The 13,505-nt window shown below is 43.0% G+C and overlaps 1 protein-coding gene across 1 annotated transcript in view; it reads right to left on the reverse strand.

Moving 5' to 3' along the window:
• Positions 1–205: 205 nt before the first annotated feature.
• KDM1B (lysine demethylase 1B) overlaps positions 206–13,505 on the reverse strand; it is a 46,914-nt gene continuing 33,614 nt past the window's right edge. The window contains exons 15-21 of the mRNA XM_072945611.1: positions 12,953–13,084; positions 12,280–12,354; positions 9,252–9,368; positions 8,402–8,527; positions 7,342–7,464; positions 5,731–5,883; positions 206–2,154 (exon numbers count right to left, since the gene is read on the reverse strand). Of these exons, the coding sequence (XP_072801712.1) occupies positions 2,071–2,154; positions 5,731–5,883; positions 7,342–7,464; positions 8,402–8,527; positions 9,252–9,368; positions 12,280–12,354; positions 12,953–13,084 (810 nt within the window). The 3' untranslated portion in view covers positions 206–2,070. The remainder of the gene's footprint in view (positions 2,155–5,730; positions 5,884–7,341; positions 7,465–8,401; positions 8,528–9,251; positions 9,369–12,279; positions 12,355–12,952; positions 13,085–13,505) is intronic.

Raw genomic sequence — 13,505 nt, forward strand, 5'->3', positions numbered from 1 at the left:
AATAAATTATAAAGAAATCAGTAGAGTGAGCTCACAAAACCAAGTTCATCAAGGTCAGCAAGGTTCTTACTGACTTGAAAGGGGATACACCATGATGCCTGTGACCTAAGACTTTCTAAAGAGGGCTTGGAGGTTGTGGAGGGTTGAGCTGGCGTGGGTGGAAGTTCATGGGGAGTGTGCCTTCATCACTGCAATGCACAGTATATTTGAAAAACAAGTCTAGTTTTTATTAAGCAGTTTTACACAGTTTTCACAGTCTGCAGTTAAAACATATTCACTGCCACTCAATTACAGAATCTTCAGACAGCAGTGAAAAACTCAAAAGAAACTCAAGGAAAAAAAAAAGTACCATGGTTCCTTAAAGAACAAAATGTTAGGTGATGTCACTTGAGACAGGGAATGAGGATTTTAAATACACATTTACCATACTTTATTTAGTAGGTTCTCCCCTTGTTTGCTTATAGCACAGTACAAGTTTAAGTGCTCAGAGACTAAAGTAATAACTTACTGTGAACCATTTCAACTTAGAATATTTTGCATTTATCACCTGACACATGCTATTTAAACATTTTAATACATAACACTTTAAAGCAGAATACGTCCCAATCAGTATCAGTGAGTCTCATCAAATGACCTAAATATCAACATTTTCCTATGTTAACTTTGAAACCATTATACTGCAGGTTGCTTTCTTTTGATTATTATACTTTGGTGGGGAGGGAGGTGTGTCTAAGCTCTGTCTAAAGTTCCCCATGTTTCTTTGCATAAAGTACTATTTCTACTTATAACTTATTTTAAATTTTAAAAATACCTAATATTTTGGAAAATGGTTTTAAAGTCATTTTGAGTCCCTTTAAGCTGACCAATATATTGAAAGAATTGTTCAGACTTTTTAAAACAAAAGCACATAAATTATCCGTATTTCTAACCTGTAAACTGAAGTTTCTTGGCAAGATGAGTATCCTGAAGACCCTGACATCAGTGTTTATTTTAAATGAATTTTTTTTGTCATGAGTGAAAAAAGGAAAAAGTATTTGCCATGTTCTCAGGCTTTCAAGATATGGCTTATTAAATGTGTAACATTTGCCAGGCTTTTTCTGGAGTTTTCCAGTGGACCTACATGTGGAATACTGAAAACATAATTCTATAAAAAATATTCCTAGAGACTGAATCAGTCATTTTAAAAAGACGCAGTGGGGAGAGGCTTTTATTAAATTATTCTGACAAGATCTTTTTGCTAGTGGTTGCCAAAATTAAGGCTATTTAAAGTGTGCCATCCGCCCAAACGTGGCTCTTAAAAACAGCCGTATTCTATGTCTCATCTATGTCTCAAGTATAAAGACCACACTATCTCTACCCCATTCTCAATGATAAATAACCTGTACTGTTGAAGGGACAGAATTTTGCTGTTTTGCCAATGAGAGCACAAGTCTAAAATGTTTTATTACAAGATACCTGAATTTCTTTTGAACACCCAATGGGAAGAAATATGTACAATATAAAATAGTCTAGAAGTTTCATTTACCTTTGAAGAGTTTGCTTTATCCAAAAAAGGAAAGATTTCTATCTAAATTTTAAGTAAAAGCTCAATATTGGAGCTATATAAAAATCTTAAGGCTCATTGGCAAAGACAGTGACGAGCTGTCATAGAAAAAAGTACATGGCTTTATCTGTGTAATGATTCCTGCTTGAGTGACTTGGTTTCTTAATGTGTGAAAACTGGTCAGCCAAAAAAAATTTGTCAGATTTCAAGGGAGTCTCCAACCATGGAAGAATCATATCCAAGGTCTTAATTTAAGGTTATATTCTGCCTTATTTTGAAATCTAGAAGATTTAACACTAGTCAGGCCTGTGGGAAATGCAGTTAAATATAAGTGCTTAGGAAAGGAGTCTTGGGCCTAGTGCCTTCAGAGTGATGAAATGGGTTTATGTTACCACACCACCTTAGAAACATTTCAATTTTGCTACCCAGAGAAGATTCTGTTTGATTTTATGAAAGTGAGGTTTAACGAGTTTTTCAGGCTTTCTCAGTTGGGGTACAAAAGAAAGCTGGGTCCAGACAAACTCTATTTAAAATGCTGCAATCTTGCTTGCTTCTCGAACGCCACTCAAATATGCCCCTGTAACGGTTTGTGGAAAATGCCTGTTTGTTGCCTGTTAAAAAAAAAAAGAAGTGTAATATGAGATCATGTATAAAGAATTAAGCTGAAAATCAAAAGGTAATACAAGCTTATACTTTCTCTGATCCTTGTAAAATAAACACTGGCATCACTCCTGTGTGCTCATATTAACACTCTACTCACCCATCACAGCATGTGAACTTTTCTGGTTTATCACCATGTTTCACCAAATTTACTCTACAACATAGTCAGCACTCCTGTGAAGTGTGTGGCATTCATTAAGATACTATCTCTGTACACCAGGTGCTGGAATTAAGAAGAATGAATAAGACACGGTCCCTTTCCACCAGACAATCTTAGTTGTTAAAATCCGTGATAAATGAAACAAGCACAAAAAGTAAATCACAATTCATCCACAGCTGGAGTCTTGCTAGAAAGCATACTGAAGGTATAATGAAAGGGGTTGAGTTACTCCAAGAATAGATCAGTTCAACAGGAAGGGAAAAGACCAAAGGTGGGTACTGTCAATGGGAGAACCTCACTTTCAAGGGGGCTGTAGTGGGAACAGAGTAAGCAAACTAGAAGCACAAGAAGGTTTTTGTTTGGGGTGTGGCTATGGGAAAGGGTAGCTGAAACGGAGGTGAGTAGGTCACAGAAATGGGAAGTTCTGTGAATTTCCACGTGAACCAATTTAGGTTCCATGTCACCTCAACGGATGGCTGGGATGTAACGGAAAATATCCAGGTACCAAAGACTTTAACAAACGGGGGACCGGTCAGGAGGCCAGCAGGAATACAACTATTCCTAGGGGGAGAGAATGGTAGAGCTACAGAAGCTTCAAAGAAATGGGTTCTCTAAGAAAATGTAACTATCAAAGCAGCAAAGGAAAGAAGAAAGCTGCTAAGCCCTGCTCGTGACACTACAGCACATGAGCCCAACAGGGCCGTCTGAAAGCAGTTGACCCTTGTTGCCTGGCATGCAGTCGTTATGCTCTGTTCCTACAAAGGTGGCTCTTCACGGGCTAAGGAAGACTCAACGATAGCTGGCTTTACAATGACATTCTTTTATAACCAAAAATCCTGAAAAGAAAAACAACACTAACTCTATGTCAGACGAATCTAGGAGACCTGACTATAATGTACAAATATGTAAGCAGATGAAACAGTGCTGAGCATTCACTCTGCTAAAGCGGCGGGAGGGAGGAAACAACAAAAGGAAGCCAATTCATCCCAAAGAATCCTTCAAAAACCTCAGCCATTGGAGGTTTTTGGGGCTTGGCAAGGGTGAATGAAAACTGAGGACTGGTTTAAAGACTGAAAAGCAATTTGGTCCCTCACCCAGTACCCCAGTCTCCCTGCTGCCACCCCCAGGAGTGTTGAGGCACAGGGCAGGGGTGAGGTGCTGAAGGAAATGGGGGTTAAGTAAAGCACAACAAAGAGCCAGGCTTTGGGTTCCCAGGAAGCCAGGAGCCGAGTTCTCATCACACAAATGAGGAACCACAAGAGAGGAGCTGTAGCTCAGTCCCGATGTCTGGGGCCTCAGCCACCAGCTGACAACCTGCTGGAATTTTCAATTCGCTTTTTACAAAGTGCCTCACTCAAATCTGAACAGTCAGGGGTTGGACATTCAGACATAGGGGAGGCAAAGGCTAATAAAGCAAAGGAAATAGGAACTCAAGATCCATGTAAGGAACAAGTTAGGAAGCAAGAAGAAAATGCTACCAAAAAAGAATCATCTGAGAACAAGAAAGTGCTCACAAAGTAAAAGAACCAACATTTTAAAACTCAATTCAAGGGTTGGAATATAAAAAAATCTCCCTACCCCTAAATTAGAATTTAAAACAGAGATGAAGAACAGCAAAGAAAGTAAGATAATCAATTCAAGTGTTCAACATATGAAATAGAAGATCAGGGAATATGAGAAAAAACTGTGGGAAGGAAACGAACAGAGCAAAAACACTGACGATGTAGGACAGGAGCTCCTTAAATTACCAGGAGACCAAAAAAAAAAAAGGGGCATAGAAAGGATTAGAAATCAGAACAGGCATATACAGAATAGATAAACAAGATTATGCTGTACAGCACAGGGAAATAGACACAAGATCTTGTGGCAGCTCATGGTGAAAAAAAATGTGACAATGAATATATGTATGTTCTTGTATAACTGAAAAAGTGTGCTCTACATTGGAATTTGACACATTATAAAATGACTATAACTCAATAAAAAAAAACTAAAAAGAAATCAGAACAGAAAAGCATTTCTCAACAGAAGTAAACCAGGCAAGAAGAAAAGCCAGCTTCACACACATCAGGATGGCCAATATCAAAAACGGCAAATAGTAAGTGTCGACGAGGATGTGGAGAAACCAGAACCCCTGTGCACGGCTGGCGGGAATGTTAAATGGTGCGGCTGCTGTGGAAAACTGCGTGGTGGTTCCCGAAAAATTAAAAATATAATTAATATATGATCCAGCAACTCCACTTCTGGGTATATACCCCAAGTAACTGAAAGCAGGTTCTCGAAGAGACATCTGTGCACCCATGTTCATAGCGGCATACTTCACAACAGCCAAAAACAGACAGAAGCAACTCAAATGTCCATGACAGATGAATGGAAAAACAAAATGAGATACATATGTATGATGGAGTGTTATTTAGTCTTAAAAAAGGCTATTCTGACACATGCCACAATACGGACGAAACCTGAGGGCATTATGCTAAGTGAAATTAGCCAGTCGCAAAAGGACAAATGCTGCATGATTCATTCTACTTATATGATAAGGTACCTAGAACAAACTCATAAGGGACAGGAAGCTGAACGGTGGTTGCCAGGGGCTGGCGGGAGGGATAAATGAGGAGGTGGTGTTTAACAGGTACAGAGCTTCAGTTCTGCAGTATAAAGAAGTCCTGGAGATGGTTGGCAGCAGCGACTGTACAGCAACGTGTATGTATTTAACGCCACTTAACTGGACACTTAAAAATAGTTAAGGTGGAAAGGCCCATCCATCAGAGCAGACTGAGCAGGGGGAAGATGCCGGGGAAGGGGGTTTCAAGAAACAGAGCCTACAGGCCAGCCACAGGGATTCAAGTGTGAATTAGAGACGACCAAAGGGTGGGGAGGCTTCAGGGGAGGTGTGAAAAGAATTAAGCTAATGAAAAAAGGGGCCATTATGACTGAAAATAAAATAGCTGTGTAAGAAAGGCATCGATGAAACATTCACTGTCGTGGCTTAACAGTAAAGAGCGGCATCAGATAAAACACTGACATCAGTTTAGTTAAAATTGTGAAAGAACCAGGGTGCAAAGAGACTAAACAGGCTAAATCTTTTAACCTGTTAGGAAATCCAGAGATAACGTCCAACTTCTTCAATCAGAAGCCAACAAAATAAGTATCTTCACACATGAAGTCAACTCCAGAAGAAACAGCAGAAACAGTTAAAAATAGCTGCTCCGCAAATTTGAGGAGGACGTCGACAGGGCACCTGCTGTTTGTTGCCCAAAGACTTTTGACACTATTTGACTTTTTGCTTTTAAACTCTGGACATCCATCATTTTCATTAAAAGGAAATGATCAAAGTAAAAGGAATCGGGGCCGGGACCACGACACACACCTCGCCAGCAAAAAAGACGGTTCCTTGTATTTCTTCAGCTATGATGTCGTAGGCCTCGCCACTACCCCCAGTCTTCACGAAACTGTACGCCATCTGGATCCAGGGGTCTGTACTCCACCGGGTGACAAAATACTTGGTGGGATCTGGGACTTCCTGCGTCCAGGAGAAGGAAGCATAAGGCAAGATCAAGAAGGGACTGAGACTTGATGCAGCCCAACATATAAAATTCAGTGAATTGTCACAGCATTCTGAGACAGCGATTCTCAGTGTCCTTCCTGCTGCCTCGCTACCCGACCCAGGCCCCGAATCTGTGCATCTCCCTCATCTCTGTGACCTTCCCCCAACACACACATACTCCTCCACATCTTATCCTCTGCCAGGCACACGTGCCCCCGCCTAGCAGGGGCCGTCACCAATGGCTGAGTTCAAGGTGCGCCCCTTCCCATCTGCTGGAACGTGCTGGGGCCCACGGAAGGGCAATTTCAGGATCTCTAACTGGAATCCTCAACAGGCCGCTCTACAAAACAGCTGTATAGGTTATGTTTCACCCTATGTTTCAAATAATTTTGAAGGCCTGGCCTCTGACAAGTGCCACCGTGAAATACATTTCTATGCAAACTGTATGCCAAGTTCCAAGTAACAAATCTGAAAACAAATTTTTGGATAGAAGCCCCAGGCTAGGAACGACTGTGAGATCTGATCACGTCACGTAAAATACACAGTACCCCGGAGGGCCCCCTGCTCTCCAGTGTACGTAACATTTGAGTCATTTCTCTTCTTTCTTCTTCTGCTCCTTTATTTGAAAAAGATACACATCATGTCGTTTCTAAATCTCCAGAGATTGTGAGATTATAGTCAATTGGCAGATAGAAAGTACCTTGAGCTTCTTGGAGAAAAGGGAGAAAAGAGACTAGCTGTGAGGCTGGAGTACAAGAAAATTCTGGACATTGTCCCTTTAAATGGAAAGCTGTCATCAGAGCTTGCTCGGGTTTGGGTAAATGCAGAATCCGGAAAATACTGAGCCTTTTTACCTTTTCTCAGGAAAGAAAAGGGGTGTGCATGATGTCAGAAAAAAAGGAGACAACAGCGTAAAAGGAGGGATGGGGTACTGTTACGTATACCCCCCAATTCAGATGATAAACCCCTAACCCTCAGTACCTCAGACTGTGACTGTATCTGAGACAGGGCCTTTGACGAGGTACTTAAGTCCAAATGGGGTCATTAGGGTGGGCCTTAATCCAGCATGACAGGCGTCCTTCTAAGAAGAGGAGATTAGCACACGGACAACACAGAGCCGCGACCATGTGAGGACACAGGGAGAGGGCAGCCATCTGTGACACCTCAATCTTGGACTTCCAGCCTCCAGGACTGCGAGAAAATATGCTTCTGGTGTTTAAACCACCCAGCTGGTGGCATTTTTGTTACGGCAGCCCGGAAAAAACAAATCCAAGCGCTTAAGTGGAAAGTTGGATACTGAAACAAAACAAGGGTGTGGCCCCCTGCCCCTGTCTTGAGTCCCTCTGTCCTCCATGACAGTTGGTTCTGGGTTGGAAGAGCACAAGACGTTAACAGCAAGCATGGCTTTCTCTTTTCTGAGAGGGTGTGTCTGACCTGCTCCTTGAAGAGCTCGCGCAGGGTCGCCATGCACTGCTGCAGCACCTGCTTGTCCTCCAGGCTCCTGACGGCCGCCACCGCCTCCCCCGCGACCACCGACATCAGCACGCTGTGCTGCTTCTGGGCGAGGGACACAGGACACGGGGCGGGGAGAAGCACTTTACACTCCTGGCTTTGGGCACAGGAGTCTCCAGACGCACATTCCAAACAGACAAGGACCTCATGCTCGCACATCAAATGTCGTCACTTCCTACTGTCCCACAGCCTCCTTTCCATCACCCAGTCCCATTTCCCTCACACACACTCATCCATTATTCTTCTGTGTGTTTTACTGTTCCCTGCTGGAAAAACTCCAGAAGTCACGCAAATATCAAATTCCAGGTACTCTTGGTTCTTCCCTTCTAAGAACTTGTTTTAGAAGAAGGAGAATGAGATTGGGAAGGGAAGTCTGCAGATAAAGTAAAGGGAGAAAAGCTTCTTGCATGGTAAAGGCATGGTTGCCCTTGGCTCCCATGTGAAACCATTTAAGACAGTGTCTTGGAACAGAGACAGGTGGAAAGACAATGGTGGTTCTTTGGTAGGACATCGACACAACCATCACTTTCAAGCCCCAGGCATGTCCTCTCCTCGTCTACCTTCCCCAACCAATCACATCTGTTGATTCTACGACCCACCCTCACTTGGGCCAATCATATCCCACCCCTCGCCCAACAGGCTCACTGGAGGACCCTCTGGGAGAACGTTTTAAGTACCACTCATTATTGTCCTGTCTCCAACTTTCCCTAAGAGGAATTCCTCCATCAGCCTGAAATAAGACATTTCCACTGCAACGAATTCATTTCCCAGGGAGCAACATTAATACTTCAAGCAAAGTATGGCAGATACTTTCCTATAGAAGAATGCTCCAGTCCAAGGGTCCCCCCAGAATACAAACATACAATATAAACATTGTCCACAATGTCCCCATTAGTTCCTGGGCTCCACCCATGAGTAATTGCCAAACCAAATTCTAAACCACAGTAAAGGAATTCAAACCACACCTCACCAACGGTTTTACCTGGGGATCCATGTCATAGAACACAGCAAAAAGCCCTCGCTTGCTGGCACTGGGAGGAACGTGACCAAAAAAGTCAGCCCCTTGAACTTTACTGTCCCAAAATCTATAAGGAAATTGCAAGGCAATCTGGAAAGGGAGCAAGAGAAAGATGGTTAAGAGTTTCTTGAAAGTACAGCAGACTCTAAGACGCAACCTACAGCTCTTCAAATGCTTCAATTAAAAAAAAATGATGTTCAAAAAAAAACAAACATTTCTAAATATTCCCTTTCCATTCTCCTACCTCCTCTGGTCTCTCTGTGAGCATTTGGTTTTTCATGCCCTTCAACCCTGTACTCCCACGGATAATGGTGGGACCCACTGATAACCTCTAGGCTAATCTGAAGATGCAAAGCATTCCTGAGACTTGGTCCTGAAGCTTACGTCCATGAGATAAATTCTTACTACTCATAGGTCTGCCGGTATCTGCTGTAACACTGGCAGCTTCTGCTAAGGGAGCCTTTCTAGGCAGAGGAGGTAAAACACTCTCCTCATTGGGGCCAATTAGTGGAGGGCAGACATGGAAAGCAGGAAAAAAATAAAATAAGACTTGCTTATTTACATACTCAGTTCAAATTCTGAATAACAAGATTCTGTCTCCTAAAATCAAAACTCACAGACCTCAGCCAGCTCGCCTTTTTGTTTTGGTAATATCCTTTTATATTCTTCATGAATAATTACCCAAATGAAAAGGACATCTTCGAATGTGATGTGGATTCAAACATTCCCCTCTACTTCCCAGTATCAGAAGTTTAGGAACTCCCGTCGTCTGATACTCATCTTTCCAGTTCTGAGGCTGCAGGAATTCAGTTACCTTTTCAATGATGCCTGCACCTAAGCTGTTGATCGCCTTCATCTTCTTGTCTGACAACGGTGGATTAAACTGAATGGCTCCTTTCTGCAGTAAGGCCAGTGGTACAGTGACTAATACCTGTGGGAAAGAATGAACAGTTAATACACAAACAGCAACTCGACCTAACTCTCAGTGTGTTCATTTCCAGGAAAATCTCAACACCTAAAGGACCCTCCTTTCTACTGCCAGTCATGAGATGATAGCATCCTATGTTGTTATACCTGTTAGAACAAGGGCTGCCATGTACAACTGTGCAGGTTGTTCACTGCACAAGGGTGACTGGCTGAGCGGAAGCAACACTCACATGGAGGAATCTGCATTAAAGTTTTGATGGTTAATAATAACTCTGGGTAAGAAGCGTCAGCAGATCTCGATCCTGAAAAGCAGTGTTATAAGAGGAAAGAGCCCTAAATATGGAGTCAGGAGAACTAGATTTTCATTCCTGACACTTTCTAATGTGTGGCCAAGGTAATACCTGCCCTACTAACCTTAAAGGATTGGGGAAATGCTTAGAACTGAAACTCTTACAATATACATCCGTATGCTTCATAAATGGTAAAGCACATCACAAACATTAGGGATTATTATAATCAGGTAAAGCCACACAACTTTTCTCTTTAAGGAGGAAGCAATTTATTGCAGGTTTTCAACTGGCTTACAGAATCATTTAGACCCTTCAAGAACAGCTCACAAAACCAGGCCATCAAAGAGAGCCGCTGTCTCTCCATACAATCAGGAAATTTCTGGCCCTGGAACTGGGTTACCACTGCCGCAATCAGGAGCCATTACTATTGCTACCCGCTCCAGAAACATGCCACTTACAGGACAAGCTGCACCAGCAAAAGGGATGCCTCGTGCCCCGCCTCTTGACTCCCTTGTAGTAAATGAGTGGACCTTGGGACCTCTAGTGTCCCTCCTGTGGAAGGACCCAACACCTACCATTTTGCTTGGCAGCAGAGATAGAAGTGAAGCAAAAGCCGTACTACACCTTCCAAATCTCATGCAAGTTCATCTGACTGGCTGGATCTAATTCGTATTTAGACCCTCAGCTGCAAGGGAGTCTGGGAAGTATATGCGTGTGTGTGTGTGTGTGCACGCACGCGTGCGTGTGCATATGTTTCCAGATGTTTCCATCATCTACAGCGCAGGACAACACGGTTGGATGAGAGTGATCTAAACACCAAGGACCATATCTACCGCTGCCCTCATCAGAGAGTTAGTATGTTTGGCTTGAACCCCAAATCCAGGAACACAGGCAGTTCAGAGCTCTGTCCTGTAATTTTCTGCCATGTGAAAATTTTATAAAGTACAAAGCACGCTCTCTCTCCTCAGTGCAGTTATGGATAAAAACCATGCAACCAAAAAAAGGAACAATTACCCTCCTGGGTATATAAGAACTGCAGGGAAATAAGATCTAGATGTTTTCTTAATGACCAAAAAACGGCAAAAGATATAAACAAACCCTGGTAAGGAACTAACGCTAGGTCTCAGTGGTAGCAGCCTAGATTGAATTATAGTTTGTCAAGTGTTTATCTGTATATCCTGTTAGGTTGGAAATCTTCCACTTACAGGCTGGGTAAACTTCCAATTGAAACCGTGTGATGTGTACTGACTACTAAAAATAAAAACATTTGCTTTAATCATTTCAGAGCAGGCTTTGAATCACAGCCTGAAATCATGCTCTAATTTCTCTAAAGAGCCAGAACACAAGGAAAGAAGGGCAAATGAGCCTGGGCAGGGTCAGGCAGAGGGTGACCCAGCAGGATGAGCACACTGAGCGTGTTGCCCTAGGTGCAAAGAGGCTGAGCCGTCAGCTGACTTGCAATTTTATAAGGTGGTATTTAAAAAAAAAATCTTTTTTTACCACTAGTTAGGTATTAGCCTGATTTTCACCTGGGGACCCACAGATAAGGACACTGCTGTCCAGTGGTTCTCCACTCTGGTCACATGTTGGAATCACTTGGGAAGCTTTAAAAAATGAGTAGATCAATGCAACCAGAACCTCTATGGGGTGGGGCTTTGCAAACTTTCTTTTTAAGCACCTCCCAGGTAATTCTAAGGTGCAGCCAGGACTGAGGACCACTGCCAGTCCAGAGTCTATTCAACCAATAACTAACTATCCAGCTAGTTAGTGGCAAGAATAATGCGGGGGCCCATCCGCCTGGACTCATACACTCTACCCTGCCTTTCCCATCTGACATGCAATCCTTCATTTCTGTATGAATATCGAGGACTGGGAAATATTTTTAGTTAACTGAAAAGCATAAAACATAGCTAGCCTAGCGACTAGTGATGGCTCATCAATTACACTTTCAGGTAATCACTTCAGATACAGCTAAATTTAAATAAACCCATGAAGTTTACTAACCCCTCTTCACCCCAACACTTTGTTTTCCAACACTACAGAAATCTCAGTGTGATTTCATATATTACATCGTAACACCTTTCACTGTCTGCCTACTAAAGCTGTTTACAAAAAATTCAAATGATATAAAAGTACTTCTGCTGGTCTCTAGATAAAAACACAAGAGTGTTCTTGCTTTGGAAAAAGGTTCTATGCCTCAAAAACAAAACCACCACCAACTTGGAAACCGCCGAATTAAACAAAGTAAAACAGGTTTTTTAAATACAGGACTTCTCAGAGCCTTTAAGACGCTCTTATTTAACCCTAAATGTAGACAGTAGTATATGATACTTCATAAACTTATTTGGCCAAAGAATTTCTTTTCTTGTTCAACTCTCAGAACTAATGTACCCAAGAAACCACTCTGGGAAACGCTACTCAGAATTCCATCTGCCATGAACCTATACAGTGATCAAAAAACTAGAAGAGATTCGCACATCCACATACAACCAAGTGCAGATACGGAGCTCTCCAGCGGTCAAACGAGGCTCCAGGCAGACGGCCAGAGGTAAACTGCTTGGTGGGAAAAACAGGTCTCCCTTACTCCCCAGCCCCTGGCAGACCGAGGGGAACCCCAGCGCTTACCTTCTGCGTGGTCCACCCCGACCCATCAGTAGTGGTAACCTGCACTTCATCTCCAGAATAATCGATACTCTGGACCTGCTCAAGAAAAGCCATTATGAAAAACACGATGAGGGATGGAACCATGTGATCCAGGAGCCTTTCCAGCTCTCTTGTTACATGAGTTTACTTTCCAAGGCTACAGGGAACTCAACAACAGTTACCACTTCAGAGAACTAAGTAAGTTATCGCTTACTTCAGGGAACTTTAGTGCAGCCACTAAAACATATAAACACGATGTCAGAAAATGAAAAAAATCCTTACAACACCGTGTAAAGTGAAATAGATACTTATATATAACTGCCTCTATGATTATGACAATGTACAATACAATTGCATAGGAACGAAGAATTTGAAAGGGAAATTTATGAGTATTTGTAAGTGCCCTGGGACAGGGAGGTGGTGAGCAACTTGAACGCTTGATTATAAAAGTGCATCTCAGCCACTATTGTTTCCGAACAGCAGTGGCAGCCTAACTGGGAAGGATAACGCTACTGATCACAGTATCAAAAGCACTTGGAGTCACTGGCTGACTGTCAAGGCAGGGACCCGTCTCCTGTGTCATCCACAAGTCCCGAACTTCACATCCCCCAAACGCCAGGCCCAGCCAGAGCCTCCAGCCGCTGTCCATACTCACTGGAGATCTGAGCCGAATGTCTAGTCCCTCCGCCAGTTTTTCTATGATGACGGAGTACCCAGGAGTTAGGAGGGTGTGGTCACCAGCAAACTGGGCAAAGAATTCATTGTGGTCCCAGGAACAAGCAGACACCTGGGAAATATCAGGAGAGGTTGGGAAACAGAGGTGGTGTAAAGCCTTGAGCCTGTGCCTGGCAGACCAAAAAGGAGCCCAGGGTGGGGAAAAGCCACCCCAGGCCAGAGGGCAGAGGGCAAAACCTGAAGGAGGTTGGGGCCGAACAGATAAACCCAGGTGGTACTTCTGGCCGGGGAAGGAAATCTCTGGGTAACGCACAGGAAAGCTTATTTTAGAACAGAAGGTAGGTAAGACTTGGGCAAGGGACCCACTGCCTGATTAAAATGAGAGGTGTATTATATACATCAACAGCCCCGCAAAAGAATTCTAGGAGAGGAAAAGCGCATTCGATCAACCCCGCATGCAAACACGCAGCCTAGGTGTCTTCAACGTGAAACTCCACAGAGGCTGAAATGCAGCATGATTTGGGGAAAATGTT

The sequence above is a fragment of the Vicugna pacos genome, chromosome 20 (assembly GCF_048564905.1).
Source record: "Vicugna pacos chromosome 20, VicPac4, whole genome shotgun sequence".
Taxonomy (NCBI): domain Eukaryota; kingdom Metazoa; phylum Chordata; class Mammalia; order Artiodactyla; family Camelidae; genus Vicugna; species Vicugna pacos.